The sequence below is a fragment of the Gymnoscopelus microlampas genome, assembly GCF_963454915.1.
Source record: "Gymnoscopelus microlampas genome assembly, chromosome: 15".
NCBI classification, from domain to species: domain Eukaryota; kingdom Metazoa; phylum Chordata; class Actinopteri; order Myctophiformes; family Myctophidae; genus Gymnoscopelus; species Gymnoscopelus microlampas.
The window spans coordinates 14,760,842-14,777,486 of NC_139952.1; the positions used below are offsets into that span (position 1 = coordinate 14,760,842).

General features: G+C 43.1%; 1 protein-coding gene across 1 annotated transcript in view; it reads right to left on the reverse strand.

Annotated features, from left to right (window-relative positions):
• Positions 1-3,930: 3,930 nt before the first annotated feature.
• The window catches only part of hivep1 (HIVEP zinc finger 1), a 48,664-nt gene continuing 35,949 nt past the window's right edge, over positions 3,931-16,645 (reverse strand). Inside the window, exons 4-9 of the mRNA XM_084079666.1 lie at positions 8,502-14,269; positions 8,256-8,386; positions 7,929-8,104; positions 7,178-7,279; positions 5,879-6,411; positions 3,931-5,608 (exon numbers count right to left, since the gene is read on the reverse strand). Coding sequence (XP_083935792.1) covers positions 4,514-5,608; positions 5,879-6,411; positions 7,178-7,279; positions 7,929-8,104; positions 8,256-8,386; positions 8,502-14,269 — 7,805 coding nt within the window. The 3' untranslated portion in view covers positions 3,931-4,513. The remainder of the gene's footprint in view (positions 5,609-5,878; positions 6,412-7,177; positions 7,280-7,928; positions 8,105-8,255; positions 8,387-8,501; positions 14,270-16,645) is intronic.

A 16,645-nucleotide genomic window follows, 5' to 3' on the forward strand; every position in this document is an offset into this window, starting at 1 on the left:
GATAATCAAAATTGACTTGAATAAAAGTACTTAAAGTACCAAAAGTAGAAAGTACTCATTAAGCAGAATGTCCTAGCCCTGAAACATGACTGCTGAACCATGGCTACAGAATGTCCCATTTCACACGTTTTTAAATGTAAACATCTTTTGAAAATAGCAGATCTACAAGCTCACAATGCCTGAGCTTGTAGATTGGCTATTTTCAAATGGCCGAAATGTATATGGGGCGGAAGAAGTGGTTAATGTATGTTTGGTAATAATAATCAAAATCTATAAAGTAACTAGTAACTAAAGTTGTCAAATATTTGTAGTGGTAAAAGTATAATATTTGCCTCTGAGATGTAGTGTAGTAGAAGTAAAAGCAGGCCTACAGAAAATTGGAAATACTCCAGTAAAGTAAAAGTACCTCAAAATTGTACTTAAGTACAGTACTTGAGTAAATGTATTTAGTTACTTTACACCACTGAGATTTGCAAAATTACAGTGCGGCTGTGGGGCGTCATTGGCCATGTTGATTATTTATTTTTTATTTTTTAAGGTATCTACCAGATTTAAGCATTAAGACAGTTGGATTTCAGCAAATGGAGATAATTTGTACACTCCATAGTCTGCATCAAAAGTGCACTAGACTCCTGAATTAGAACATCCAGACTGCAGTAGACCTACATCTCATTCTCATCCTCAAAATATTTAATGTGATAGTTTAAAAATAAATCTGTCTATTACACCTAACATTATAGCAGGTAGTAGGCCTACAGTACAAACAGCACCAGCTTACCTTACAGTATAATCATATTTGTGCCTGGTACCTTTGTTGCTTCAGTAATACATATCACAGGCAACAGATAATTAAGGAGCATTTGAGTAAGTATGTAACTCATACATCATGTTGAATTACCAAATTACTGACTACACAAAGTCATTGTCAGCCAAATACTTTCCCAAAAGCCCTTTATCTTTCAACAACAGTCTAGTAACACCATGGAAGGTGTATGTATTCAAGAGATGCTGTGCTGTAGGTAATGGTGGAAAGTTTACGTGTGTGTGTGTGTGTGTGTGTGTGTGTGTGTGTGTGTGTGTGTGTGTGTGTGTGTGTGTGTGTGTGTGTGTGTGTGTGTGTGTGTGTGTGTGTGTGTGTGTGTGTGTGTGTGTGTGTGTTTCTTCTGAAAGTGGAAAAATCCAGTGGTGGAAGGGAACTAAGTACATTTACTCTAGTACTGTACTCTAGTACAATCTTGAGGTATTTTTTACTTTACTTGACAATGAATTTTGTTTGACCTTCTACTTCTACTCGTACTCCACTACCACTATACACTTCAGAGACAAATATTGTACGTTGTACTCCACTACAATGATTTGACAGCTTTAGATACTAGTTACTTTGCAGATTTAGATTATTATTACAAAACATACATTATCCACTTAAGCCCTATTTTATATTTTGGTTATTTGAAAATAATCAATAAGCTTAACTCATACAGTAATGGGTGAGCCTGTGTATTGTCTATTTACGGAACTCTTTGACATGTCTTATCATTTTTTTTAAAGAAATTGTGCACAATGAGTTCTATAAGTAGGCTATATTATGATACCATTACTACTTGTAAGAATATTTATACATGGTGGTATTGCTACTTTTACTTAAGTACTTTTTCCACCTGTGTGTGTGTGTGTGTGTGTGTGTGTGTGTGTGTGTGTGTGTGTGTGTGTGTGTGTGTGTGTGTGTGTGTGTGTGTGTGCGCGTGTGCGTGTACGTGCGACGCGTGCGTGCGTGCGTGCGTGAATGAGTGCGTGTGTGTGCGTGTCTAAAGTGGAAAAATCTTAGGTAAAGACATCGTTCTGTGGTCCCTAATCAGAGACTGGTGTTAAGAGTTTCCACTGGACAGGGGAACTAACTGTGCTCAAGGCAGCAAAAGAGAACATATCTGGTCTCTCTCTCTTTTCTCCATTCAGCAAACAAGCTACAGATTTCAGCCGTTTCCTCTTCACAAAATAGTTTATGATAAGGTTTGTGTCATGATTTGCCCCTTTGCAGCTCTGCGTAAGAGAACACAGTTGTTAAATGTACAAAGCTTTGGAAGCTTTGCACACTCCATTTAGGCTAATTATTAGACTATATAGGAATAAGGAACGTACATTTTTACCTCGATGTAGAGGCTGTTTTTTACAAAATGACTGCTTTACCCCTTTGCCTGCATGGCTTTGATCTTCTGCAGTAACAGGCAGTGGCCTCTAGATGCCTCTGTTGGCTCACCATAGCACCTCACAGGGTTTAAGCACCAAGGGAAGACAAGACACTGCTGTACCCCAAGAGAGATAGAGGAGTTATCCACTAAAGCAGGGGTCTTCAACGTTTTTCAGCCCAAGGACCCCCTAGCTGAGAGAGAGAAGAAGCAGGGACCCCCACTACATTGCATACAATTGTGTTGCAGATTAAACACTTTCATAGATTTCATAGGTAGCTTCATTAACCATCACCAGTGCTGTGTAAATTGATGTTTTTTGTTAATTTCAGACATTTCACCACCTTCAATACTTGATACTTGAGTTGCTCCTTTTACCCCCTACGCCAAAGCTCTTTGCCGAAACTAGCCGATCTACAAGCGCACAAGCGTTGTGAGAATGAAGATCTGCTATTTTGGGCTTATGTTCCTCAGAATAGAGATGCTAGGGTTCAAGTGGTTAATGTAAGAAAAAAGAATACTATCATAAAGATTTGGCAGACCCCCTGGAGTAACTCTGCGGACCCCCTGTTGAAGAGCCCTGCACTAAAGTTGTGTAATGAGGTTTTCATTTTAATGCTCTTCGATGAAAGAGTAGGTTCCCTCATTGAGTGGTATGGTAAGTTTCCTTCACAGAAACCTGTTGTCTTCCCGCACTCACGCAGAGCTTCAATCCCTTTGTTTTCTAATTGAAATCAGAATAAGGTTCCCTCATTGAGAAACAGCTAACATTAGGCCATTAGTCACTCAAATGAATGTTCGGTTCAGTCATTGAGGCAGTGATAGGACAAAGTCCTCCGAGAACTCCTCATAGTGACTCTTCTGTTTAATATGGCATAACAATAATATTTAGTACTGGCATAACTTAGGTCTGGGGGAGTCCAGGTTAGGTGCCTGCATTTATTTTATTGGCCAATTATGACTTAATTAATCTTTCTAATTGTTTTGCTTAGAGGTTTATATGATTTGATATACAGTTAGAAATGCAAATGTGTATCTGGGAAGGGGATTGGGATGAAACTTGTAATACATCCAGAGAATATGGCTGGAACTTGGGAAACAAATACATTATGATATTATGCATTATAAGAATTCTTCTGACTATATTTGGTTACATATAAAACACCAGGAATTTGCCGTTGTTAGTGGGCCAGTGGTTTCTGGCTGGTGTACTAGCGCAATTACTGGTAATTGAGTCAATCATAGAGACAGCCGTTTAGTGAAATAGTTCAGGATAGGGTCCATCCCACAGCTGAAATTCCATTCAGTTTCACTGTTGCTTTAACAAAAAGCTAAATTTTGGGCTTGGCGTAATTTCAGAGGAGGATATCTGGACATATGTGGCCCTATATTCTACAGGGCCACAGACTCCAAGCAAGTAATCTACAGTATACTTTAAATGTATGGCTTGGCATTGTAACAATGTGTGGTATAGACAAGAAACAGTGCTTGTTAAATGAAATCTAAGAAAATATCAGGCCAGTCTCAATAGCTGACCATCATATTACAAAATGCTAATTTCCCAAGGATATAGCAAAGTGAACCAGTTTTACTTGTTTGTGTCAATGCCACTCTATGCAATTACAATATTTAGTAACTTCAATTTGTATACTTGGCATAGTTGGACTACAGCTTAAGGCCAAATTCAAAATCAGTTTGAATGTGTGTGGTGTTTCAAATTATAACACAGACTCTGCTTGAATGTTTGTAAACAAAGATTTACTGATACAGTTCATAATATTGATACCGCAATGTAAAGCTACCATATTGCACATACCTATGGACTTATGAATCATAATGGGCACTAGATGGAATATAATAAATAGGTGAACACAACATCTGTACACAGAAACATTGCCCCAAGATCCATAGAAATGTACATTTACCAGTACAACATTTATTTTTCAATATATTTACGACAAATTTTGCAAAATAAAACTGATATCCGTTTTCCCTGCCCCTACTTCCATCTTTTGAACACAAATAACTACTGAATTTTTAAGGAATTATGTACAGGTTCCTAAACAAGAAACTCCAAAAAGGCACAAGTGTCTATACAACATGTACAAAAAAAGAAATTGTCTCAAGCTGACGTGAAAGTAAAAATAAAACGATTGGTCATCATAATAAACATAGTCATTATATGATTGCACATACAATATGAATGTCAGATTCTGTGCTTTGAAAGGCGATTTGCAAAGAGACAAACCCCTGAAGAAGTGTTTTTCAGTCTTACAAAGTGACAAGCATTACAAAAAGAGAACGAAGAAGAGCTTTCCAATTGGGGCTTTTCATGTAGCGATGACAAGTCTGTCTTCATCATCGCTGGATGCCTCATTGTCATCGTCAGTAACCTGCTGCCTGGAGAGCACCGGTGGCCTTGGAGGGGCATGGTCATTGGCGCCCCTGGCTAGTAACTGGTTGTCCGCTCCGCTGTCGGGAGCTGGCGTTGGATGCTGTGGTGTTTTACCCCTTGCCTCCTTCTGCACCGTCAGGGGCAGCTGAGTTCGACTTCCTATGCTGTGCCTCGCGCCCGCTGATGTCACTTCTGAAGTGGTGCCGACCGCTGGAGGGGTCGGCGTCGAGTAGGACGAGTCGCTCCTCGAAGGTCCCGGCCCAGTTTGCGAAGACTGGGCCATCGGGGCTGCTGGGGCTTCTAGGCTACCCTGCCTTTCCGAGGGTGCAGGGAGAGGACTGATGGAAGGAATGAGAGCAGGCAGGGCGATGTTGACGATCTGCAGACCGGAGATATGCGTTTGGGCGATGGTACTGCTCTGGGAAGTAGGGCTTGTGGCCATGACTTGCAGGCCTAGGGTGGCGTTGAGGGTGAGCCCCTGTTGGGGCAGCAGCTGTGCAGAGGCCAGGCTTGTGTTGGTCAGCCCCATAAGGTTGAGTGTCTCCAGACTCATTGGCTGTAGAGTCTGAGCCTGCAGACCGGTGACCTGCCCCAGGGGGAAGCAGGGCATGACGCTGCTGATGGGTTCCTGGACCACCAGGGGCTGGGTGGGGGAGCGCTCAGGGTGGGGTGATGTGTTGGGAGCTGGTAGTGGACTAGTGTTCCTGTGGATGACACTAACTGCAGGGATAGTGAGCTGCACAGGGCCCGCCTGTATGGGTACAAAGGTGGAGTAAGCTGCCAGGCCAGCAGGCACCAGCTGGATCCCTCCTACTGGGACCATGCTGTATGGGGATCGAGCCGGCTGCTGGGAGTGCAGGGGCAGGTGGCTGAACAGGTGGGTCTGGACCCCTGGTGCAGGTGCGTGGATTGGGCCCGGGGCAGGAAAGTGCATGACACCTTGAGGGGCATAGGAAGAGGTCTGAGTGCTGCGATGTACTGGGATGCCAGACTCACTCGTTGGCACAGTTGGCACGGCATGGGATCCATCCTGGAATAGAAGGTAAATAATAAACATTTCATCAAAGTGAAATGACATGAGGACTCTTGACAGATGCAATGCTATGATAATCAAGTTTTTAAACTGAAAAATGTCCTGTTGATATTTTTAAAACTATTCACCTTTGCAGAACAATCACAAGAGCTGTGCAGAATGTCTCGCATGCATGACTTAAGGCAAGGGGTATGGACAGGAGAGGAAATGAAGGGAGACAGACAGGGAGGGGCAAAGAGAGAGACAGTGGGAATGCATGGGTCTCACCTGGCCGAGCTTGGAGCCCTTGCCCGGCGCCGGGGGACTAAGGGGCACGTCAAAATCAGGGTAGTCGATAGACATCTGCCTGCATGGTGATACAGGACTCATCATGTGCACTGACTCTGTGTCTGACGCGAAGGGATCCGAGGTCGGGGGAAGGGGTGGGGGGCTGTTGGGGAGGAGGCCAGAACTGGAATAGGACGCTAAGGTAGGCATATCTTTGCTCAGGGACACGGGGCTCATCATTGGGACAGACTCTGTGTCTGAAGTGTGGGAGTCAGAATTCCGAGGCTGGGACACAGGGAGGGGAGCTGAGCTGATGGACATCTGGGCTAGCAGGGCACTAGGAGGGACCTCAGCCTGGTGGGATGGGAAGTGCAGGGGGCTTGCTGACACAGAGGGATTAGTGGACAGGCCCGACTCTGCCTGACTGTCTTCCTCTTCCTCCTCGTTGTCATCATTGTCCTCGTCATCGGGGCCCTCAGAGTCGTCGCCGTCAGAATCAGGACGGTCCGTGCTGCCCACCTGACTGCGGTCTCCTGCAATTGCAAGGTAGAAAGAAGGAATGCTGTCTCAGTATTCAAAAGAGAACATTAGTCATCCGAGCTAATGCATTAAAGATAAGCTAATAGGCAGTGTTTTTAAACCACTTTCATTCATTAAATTCACCACTGAAGAATACCAACGTCACAGCGGTGGTGTTTCACACCCTAGACCAGTATAAAGTCCCTAAGCTTCATCACAGGCAAAGAGAGAAAAGCAAACATGCTCTTAGAGAGTTGGACTACAGAACGCTTTCAGGCAGCTTCTCTCTCTCTCTCTCTTTTTTTCTTCTAAAATTAGACGCAGCAATTTCCTCTCTAAATGCTGTGCATGCCGCCCACATGCGCTCAGAGTTAACAGGAGAAGAAGATGCATTTAGAATTTGTAATTAGACTGTGGCACTGCTATTGATCAGCACAGCTACAGAGCACACACAGGGACAATCCGCATCATACATTAGCACATGCCATTATGAGGGGAACTATTTAAAGAAGGGCTTTCCTGTTGCTCGATTCCATTGGATAATGGGGTGAACAAAGATTGTTTGCAGTTTGATTTGATAACATGTTGAACAAAACAAATAAATACATCATGTACTATTCTACTGGTAATTTTACTTTGAATTAACAGAAAATAATGAAGTCTGCTTCCTTTGTTTTGCTAAAGCTAAATTACACAGTATAAAATGTGTATGGCTTTGCAACACACAATGGCCCCTGTGTATTTCCCAGCAGTTCATAGCCGAACAGGGAAACACTGTACCTGAGTCCTCTGTGTCGTGATCGTCTAGGAGACCCTCAGGAATGCCCATCTCCATGCATTTCTTACTGTGGGCCTTGGACTTCATGTGTTTGGTCAGATTTCCTGCAACCAGAGAGATAAGATGTTTCAGGGTGGGTGGAGGTTGAACAAAAGCCTGGTGGGAGTTTACATAAAAGAACTCTGCTTTTGGATAGGATGCATGTAACAGGTGACTAACGGAAGACATTTTTAAAAGAACGTGGGTTGCTCTGACACTGCAGTGGCGCGTGGGTAGGTTAGTTTGAGAACGAATGGTGAATCATCCTCTCTCAGTACTAGAAGCTATTCTAATAACAATGATATAGAAATGCAATTCTAAATTGCCTGGTTATTATCAAGATTTATGACAGGATTTTAACATTGCCATTCTAATCTTGTGTATTACAGTACTTTACACAGTTGTATGCTAGAGTGGCAAACACATTATTGAAACCATTAGTAGAAAAAATAGGGATCAATTCAAGTTAATACTAATACATTCAGAGAAGTACATTTCTATTCACAAGCAGCTCTTGTTAATGTTAATGTTCAAATGCATTTTAAATGGCACAATCTAAAACTTTGACATAGTAGTAGAGCATGTATTGTTTGTTAGACCTTTTGACTCTTTATCAAGGGTGCAAAAACACATGGATTGGACACCCCTTTATGAAACTAATACAATTGAAGACTACTCAAGACTGCAGTAAGCAAACTCGCACTAAGCTCTAACCTTTAGTCTTGAAGGAAAAGTTGCAGTGGGTGCAGTGATATGGCCGGACATCAGAGTGAGTGCGGATGTGTTTGCGTAGCATGCTTGGTTTCTTGCAGCGAATCCCACACTCCTCACAGATGTATTTACCACGGCCACGGCCACGCACATACACATATTCCTCGTTAGATTTGAATCTGTGGGGTAGATGACAGAACCACTAGTGTTAAATAACATTTGCTCAACCATGCCCACCATAAACATAACTTTGCATTTCAAATAAATACACAACTTGACAACTATGCTGGTATGTGAGTAATTATGTAATTATAAGACTTGGATCCATACCCTCCATCAAATATTTTGACACGTCTTGGTTCTGTTTTGGATAGATCCTTGTCCGACTCACTGCTGGGCTGTGTCTCGGGCTGCCCTTTGATTTTGCTTTCAGCTGTTGCAGACTTTTGTGTTATTAGCAACTGCAGAGTGAAGAAAACAAATGTATTATAATTATTCAGCTCATATCAGCAGTGTTTTGGACTGAACTATATGCATTCTGTTATCACACCTTATACATGAGAATATTGTTCTTACCCTGGGCATGATGTCTTTCAGCTTGCCTGAGTAAGACAAGATGTCAGATTTTCCGCTCGTTTTTATTGCCGAGGTGTAGTGTATTTTCTTGGAACTCTGCTTGGAGTCAAAGAGAGACATGACCACTTTGGTGGGCAGTCCGAGGGGATTTGGGTTATTGGAGCTGACTGGCCAGGCAGCATATGCTGAGATCTTTAGGTCTATCTGAGGAACGTGGAGAGGCTTCCTCTTCATCAAGAAACACCATGTGAAGGTGGTTGCCGTCTTAAGACTTGGAAAAGACAAGCGGTGGCTGTCTCTCGTGTTGACCACAGACACAGATGAGGTTAGTTTCATCTGACTACCCTGGAAACTGGAGGGCCTTATGGGAGACTTGGCTGAAGACCACCTGTGTTCCTCAGTTTTATCATGAGGCTTCAGGTTGTTACTAGATGGAATGGAGGCACTCTGACTACCTGGATTGGTGTTCAATACAGAGCTCGTCTCCTGAGGAATTACAGTAGAATTTTCTTTTTCCAACCCAGTGCTGTCAGGTGACATGGGTTTGCATTCGTCAGTAGCCTCTGAGTCCTTCTCCGCATCTGGTTTATCCTGAGGCAATGGCGGGGCCTCGGTTTCAATGGGGCTGTCTGCTGGTTCAGTGGTGCAAACTTGCCTGACAAGTGTTAATTTTCTCTGTCGAGTCACGTCTGCCATCTTGGAGTTCAGATAGTTCACTGACCTGCCATCAGTGAGACAGGCTACTCCATGTTCATCCTTAGCCCGCTTCTGGTGTTTTTCCATATATATGTCCAGGCTATTAGCAGGCGACAGCATTCGTTTGCTGGAAGCAGTTGGCTCTTGCTGTGGGCATAGGGTTACCGATGCCAGTTTCTGTGTGCAATGTAAAGACCCAAGAGAGGGAATTGAACCACTATGGTTCTGGGTACTGACAGTATGAGTTAGAAGTCTATCCTTATTTACATTTGGTGCAATTTGTATATCACTATCTACACTGTGAATGGGTGAGAGGCTGTTTTTGATGGACACAGGAGCTGGGTTCATCTGCTCATGAGTTATCAAAATCTGGGGCAGTGGAGCAATGCCTGGGTGGTTCTGATTGAAGGTATCCCTTTGTTGTCCTACAGGTTGTGTCTTAATGTCGGCTGCCTGATGACTGTGTTGAGCAATGTAGACTTTGTGGATCACGTCTGAAGACTTTGAAACACTCAAAATCTGATTGGCAATAGGTATTGTTAAAATTGGCAAGGCTATCTGAGATCCCTGTGTGCTAGAGAAAGAAAATGTTTGGCCAGCTCTCAGAGCAGGATACTGGAGTTGGTATTTGGGCACAAAACTTTTCTTTTCCTCAGAGTCAGATAACTTATTTTGGACATTTTCACGACTGGCAGAGATCTGACTCAGAGGTTGCAGTGACTTTTGGCATGTTTGAACCCTTGATGTTTGATGCCAAGGGTGTGGAAGGCCATGGACTTGAGCCTGCAGCAGTGGGTTACCCAAATTAATGCTTTGAACCATTCGCTCATTATTCTGCAAGGGTGTTTCTCCAGAATATAAAACAAAAGGTTGAGAAAGGGGGGGCTTGTTGGCAATATGAATCTGTTGTGGTCTATGGTGAGAGAGAGGGCTTACATTTGTGATGGTGAGTTTCTCCAGTGGTATGATATTTTTTCGAACATTTTGATGACTTTCTGGACCTAATTTTAAAGACATCTGACGAACTAATGGCCCCCGTCGCCTTTCAATGAGTGGCACCTGGGTTACTTGAGAGGTTTGTGCAATTCTAGGCTGCCCTACAGGGGACAAGGGTCTGCTGGGTGATACATGGCCACAGTCAAAGGATTTGCTACGGTAGTCAGATGAAATCTCCACAGAGGGCTGAGTACAGCTGATCTGTTCAGAGGCAGCCCGCCTCATCATCCCTGGTACCCCAAGTGTGTTGAAGGCTGTTGGTATCCCTTGAGGCTCTGTGATTTTGCTGACAGAATCCCCCCTAGAGGGACTCTCTGATCTGGATGGCTCATCTCTGTCAAAAGAGGCTGAAACACTGGAGCATCGAGAGAGGCTACTGTCCCTGCTGAGGCTTCGAGAGAGGCTGGACTCAAAACTAGATTCACCGGAGGAGTGGTCCATTTGAGCAAGACGAATTCTCTTCTTTTTAGGAGGAAGTTTCTCCGCTGGCAGCTTGGATAAGCTCTCGCTCCTCGGAGGCCAGTTGAATTGATCTGTGGGCTTATCTACTACCTCAGTACTCTGTACCTCATGTTCTCTGTCAGGCTCCTCTGTGACCAGAATTTCAGGGACCTGAATGTTGTTCTGACGGACCAGTCGTGACTGGTGGACTGGGGTAGAGGTCTCACTTGCCGATGGTACTACAGCAGCAACGCAATGTTGCATTCCCTGTTTTCCATAGTCAGCACCCTTAGGTATAGACATCTGTTCATGGTAACTCTCAATTGAAACATTTGCTGTAGCCTCTGCTTTGATTTTACTCTGGACATCCTTCTCCATGCTATCGACAGGAGAAGCCCTGTCAAAAGATTCTGCTGTCTCAAAAGAATTGGGTCTGCTGAGAGAGTTGGTGTGTCTAATGACCGATGTACCACTGCCTTGCCTCTGCAGATCCCCTCTCTCCTTAGTAGAAGTACTGATCTGGGCCTCTCGTATTGGCGACAGCCTGGACTCTGATGTATCTGTACCTCTCGCTACAAGCTGGATCTGAGGTAGATGCGTTGGATTGTTCTTAGGCTGGATGTCCACCACCACCGCCATAGCTGCTGGTAGCTGATATGAATCCAAGCTGACGGAGCATGGGGGAATGATGTCAGTGGGAGATTGGTCTTCATCATCTCCAACACTCTTCATTTTCCTTCTCTTTCGAATTGACGTCTGTTGATCCATTATCCCTGAGATGCCAGTTGATCTTAGAAGTATGGGATGCTGTGTGCTAACCTGGAAAACATCATGCTCAGTCTCCTTAACAGCTGCTGGCTTGTTTTTTGGACCATGAAGCTCAGAGCAATAGAATTTCTTGTGATTTTCAAAATTCTCTAGCTTTCTGTACCGGTTTCGACAAGTCTCACACTCATACATTGTGCCTTTATTCTGCTGCAATTTCCTGTTTCTCTCCTGGCTGTGCTCAAAAGATCTGCTTCTTTGCATCATCTCTGTGGAAATACTAGGACCAAGACAGCTTTCATCCATGGAGCGGACAGTGGGGAGTCCATGTCCCTCATTCGTGGAAAAATCCTCCACTGCTGCTTGCCTCACCAAAGTACGAGAATGAATAGCTGGATTTGGGGTAGATGGGGCTGATGAAAAGACATCGTCATTCAAAGAACCGATTTTCTCATCAAATGATTGACAGATTCGCAAAGGGTGGGGTTGAGGGGCAAAGTTAACAGGAAGAGCAGAGTGTCCTGGTGTTGTAGGCATTGAGTTACTCCTTGTTATTGGCAAACAATCCATTGGTGGATATTGAGGAGGTACAGATAGTAGAAATACTGGCTTTGATTTATCTGTGGGGGTGAATGGGGACTTGGGTATGTCTGAGCTTGAACTTGACCTTCTTCCCATTGGTTTGAGGTCAAACTGAAAAGAGTCTTTAAATATGTACGATTTAGGGGAGTCTATGCTGCCTCGCCTTGAAAGAGATGTCCGTCTTGGTTTGACACTATCTAGCTGCTTGTTGTCAACTACTGCCTCATTGTCAGATATCAACTTTGAAATCCTTTCTTCCAGAGAGAGTGCTTTTGTTTCCAGTGGGGGGCGCATTTGCCCTAGTGTGGCTCTTGGTTTTTCCTCTGCTGCCACGTGCATTACTGTTGCAACCACAGGGGGGAGATTGGGGAGAGTGGTCTTGGAAATGTCCATGTCCACTGGTGGAGTTATCTTTACGAATGGACTTGGAGGGCTCATGGCCTGATCAGCGCTTTCAGAGCGTGAGAAGTAGCCAGAGTCTGTGCTTCCTAAACTGCGGGGACTAAGCAGGCACTTGGCCTGCTGCTGTAGAGAAAAGTCTGTTGCTTGTTGTCGCTGAAGTTGAGCATGTCCACTTAAGAGTGGAGACCTGCACTGTTGGTCCTCATCCTCACTTACAATATCCAGAGAGGGATTGGAACAGTCCACCTCTTTCAAGGATGAGAGTACGGTGATGCTGGATCTCAGATGTGCAGACTGGAACTCTCTGCGCTGCACAGCAGCTTGCTCCGGTGCGGCATCAGTGACCCTCGGACTATCAGCTCTCAGAGGGGATACATTCACTGGGTAAACAACAACTTTTGGAAGGGCAGCTGTCACTTTGGGCTCATAAACCCTCTGACTGGAGACCAGTTTGACTGACTCTAAGACAGCTGCTGAGTCAACGTCACCGTGGCTTGCTTGTGTTGTGCCCACACTTTGCAAACTACTCTCTGACAAAGCAGTGATACTGCTGTGTGAGGAATCATGGTCCACATCTGCAGTGCTGCTTTCTCCATCACTGTCCCCACTCTCCTCTGCATCCGATTGCGTTCCAAGGGCTTTATCAGATTCTTGGGAGAGTGACCCTCCACCAGATTCAGAACGTGCAACAAGGCCAAGTTTTATAGCATGAGCATGAGATTTCTTATGCTTGTACAAGTTGCTCTTAGTCTTGAACGAGAAGCCACATGTAACACATGGGTAGGGTCTCTCTCCTGTGTGAGACCGTATGTGCTTGAGCAGCACACTGGGTTTTGCACATGCTCGATTGCAGTATTCACAAACATATTTCCCTTGCTTCTTCGGCTTCTGATCCTTAGCTGTCTGCTCAGGACTAAAATTCATAACAGAGGCCATCTGAACTTGGTTGCAGCCAGGTGTGACAGGGACTTGGATGGTACTGGGAACACTGGCTGAGAGGGACTGGCACGTATGCACCACAGGTGGCTGGCTTTGGGGCAAGGCATTGGAGCATGAGGGAACAGGCGCATGGGTTATGGTGGCTGGTCCGGTACTAAAGCTCATACGTAAACCAGGTTTTTCTTGATTGGCAGCAACAGGTATGAAATGTGGTGCAGCATGAGAAGTAGCTGGGGTAGACATCTGTACATTACCCTGTAGTGGTGCTGCTATGCCAATAAAGTTCCCTTGTTTGTCTACATAGTAAGTCTGCATATGGGGTGGTTGACCTTGGAGACCAAAACTTACTGATGACATTGGCTTTATTTCACCACTAGATTGGGCAGTTAGTGCTGGGGCTGGTTTTCCAATGGAAACTTGGAAGGAGTTTTTCCTTTCAGCCAATGTGCTGAAGTCTGGCTCCATGGCCTTTAGTAGGACCTCAAGGGGTGCAGTCGTGTGGTAAGAATCCCCTTCAAAACTGCCGCCACAGCTCTTGCTATCCTTGGGCTGAGACACTTCAACTGCAGGTGCAGAGGCCTCTTTCCCACTGCTGGGTTCAAGAGACTGTGGCTTTGAAGAGGAAGCTTCCCCCTGCTTCAACTTGTCGTGGTCAGTGGAGGATGTTCCTTCCTCAGAGGATGCTGAGACTGGCTGGGCATATTCAGGATTTGTGCTTCCACTGGGTGACCCAGTGGGGTTGTGAGTGGGGCTGTTGGGATAGGAGGAGCTGGAAGGTTCAGTTTGGTTGGACGATGCTCTGTGGAGAGACGTAGCCGTTGTCTTGGACTGCAGGGGTTTCTTCACCGGAGATTTGGGAATTTTCTTGAGCTGATTCTCCGCCACAACCTTTTTCCTCTTCAGGCCTTTTATGTTTTCTGCATTTCTGACACTGGCCTCAGGTATCCCTGTGGACACAAAGGCATAAGCATGAATTCATAGCCTGTTAAGCCTGTTATGTCTGTTTAAGTGTCACAGTTTGTTTCTACACAAAAAGAACAAATATCAAATTCCCATCTAAAAATAAATAATATAATCTTGAAGAAAAAAAGAAAAGTACAGCATTTTGTTGGCCCAGTGAGCAAAATGTCAATCCATACTGTATAAATATAAATGTTATTCTTTTGTGCATAAATGATCTATATTCCTTGAATATTATCTATATTCCTAAAACTTGCACTAATTTGAATTTGAACAATTTTGTGTTCAAATTATTGAATGATCCAAAAAGATCTCCCTTTGCATGTCATATGACTTGTATTCGATGACGACACATGATAAGCTTGTGCTGCTTTACATATCTCTCACTTTTCCATCAAAACCAAAATAAGCAACTATATTTCTGGTTTATCTACATTTGTGGTGGATAAATAGACATCAATGATTATATTGATACATGTACAGTAACAATTCAATAAATAAACAACTATATCACAAATTTACAAGCAGAATAACAAAAAACTGTATCACAAACATACAAGCAGAATAACAAAAAACTATTGAAAATACATGTTGTTGAGTTAAAAAAATAAAAAAATGAAAAATATATAGACTTGTGTGTCTAATTCAAACCAATGCAGTACCACCTGAAGTTGATAGCACTAGCAATCATCTACAGTAGCCCAAGGCTTTGACTGTGAGTATTCATGCTGTCGCCACAGCAATCCAACAATAAAGCTCCACTGTTGTTCAACAGGCGCACCCAAAACAGGGTGGCCCATATTTTTCTTTTTTCATATTGGCCATACAATGGCCGTTTCAGAATGTGGTTATTAAAGGACTAGTTGCATAAGTTTACCATTGCCCTGTCACAGTTTCCTGGCTTTTGTAGGTATTTCCCAAGATGAGGTCAGGATTCCTTCTGGTTTCTGGCATAATTAGACTAAGACTGAGGAACGCCTAGTCTTTACATAATAAGTTAGGCTAATCCATTCTCCACACAAACATGCAGCAAAAGAGCTTTTAAAATAGCATGTAACCAACAGAACATGTTCTGCAGACAAACCATGATAGTCCTGAAATAAGCCAAATTATACAGTACAAAGAGAGGCCTTTAGACAGAAGAAAAACATAACATGGAAACTAGCCATTTTGAATTTAATAAAAACAAAAAATCTCCATCACTGACATTTTCATGTTTCAATTATATATATATATATATATATATATATATATATAATTTCAGTTTTCGAGCACCATGACCCCCTCTATAGTAGTGCGTGTGGTGATTTGTTTTTATTTTTATAATCAATTAAATTGATTAGCTTGATTAACTGTTGCTTGCACACCTAGCCTGAACATTTAATGTTGAAGGGTTTCATGATTGTTGGATCATTGATCTTGTAGAGCCTGGATTTTGTGACAGGAAAAGATGACAACATGGTGGTCGAACACAGCTATAGTTGGAATGAACCGTTTTTAAAAGTGGCTTGTCACAGGGATTACCCTTTGAGGGTAGTGACATCACTAACAGCAGTATTTTGAGAAGGGGATTTAGATATTCCCGTCAGGTTTTAATCCTTGCCGTTTAACATATCCACACCCAGCCTCATAAAAAAGGGTGACTCAGTGCATACTTGCACATCCTGCAAAGAAGCTCGGTGTATTTTCAAACTATAAAGTTCTTCTAAGGACAGCCTAAGTTTAACTGTTTAATTGTACTGTAGTTAATAAAATGTCTCAATAACAGTTAAAACAGGTTAGCAGAAAAACACTGTACAGTACCTTGGCTTGACACTTGGGAGATAACCTTACTGTACCAGATATTCTATTTTAATTTAATTACATAACAAAAGCCAAATTGCAATTGTAAAAACAATGGTGTCAAAGCAATGTATTCACTATACATGTAATTAATCTAATAAAAAGTGAGTAGTACACTGTAAAAATGTTAATGTTTGTTATGCAAAAACTGATGGATGGCTGTCTTCTTAAGACATCTCTAGACAGAATTAGCCCTAAGCATTTCTTCTTTTAATTTCAAGATGTGTCACAAGATAAGAATGAAAATGTATTACCTGGGTAATCACAAATAAAACTGCATAAACCAAAACAAAATTGGATTATTACCGATCTAAAATCTAAATGCAGAAACCAAATAAAAACTATTATTTCATAAATAGATCCACAAATAGATCCAATACAGATGTGCTAAGGACTATGTTGAAACAGGAAGCACTGCTGCTGAGTATAGGGGTTGTGCAGTGGCATCTGCTACAGTACTACTCATAACATAGTAACCAAAACAAGACTAGTAAACTCTTTTCTTGCAATAGAAACTCTTA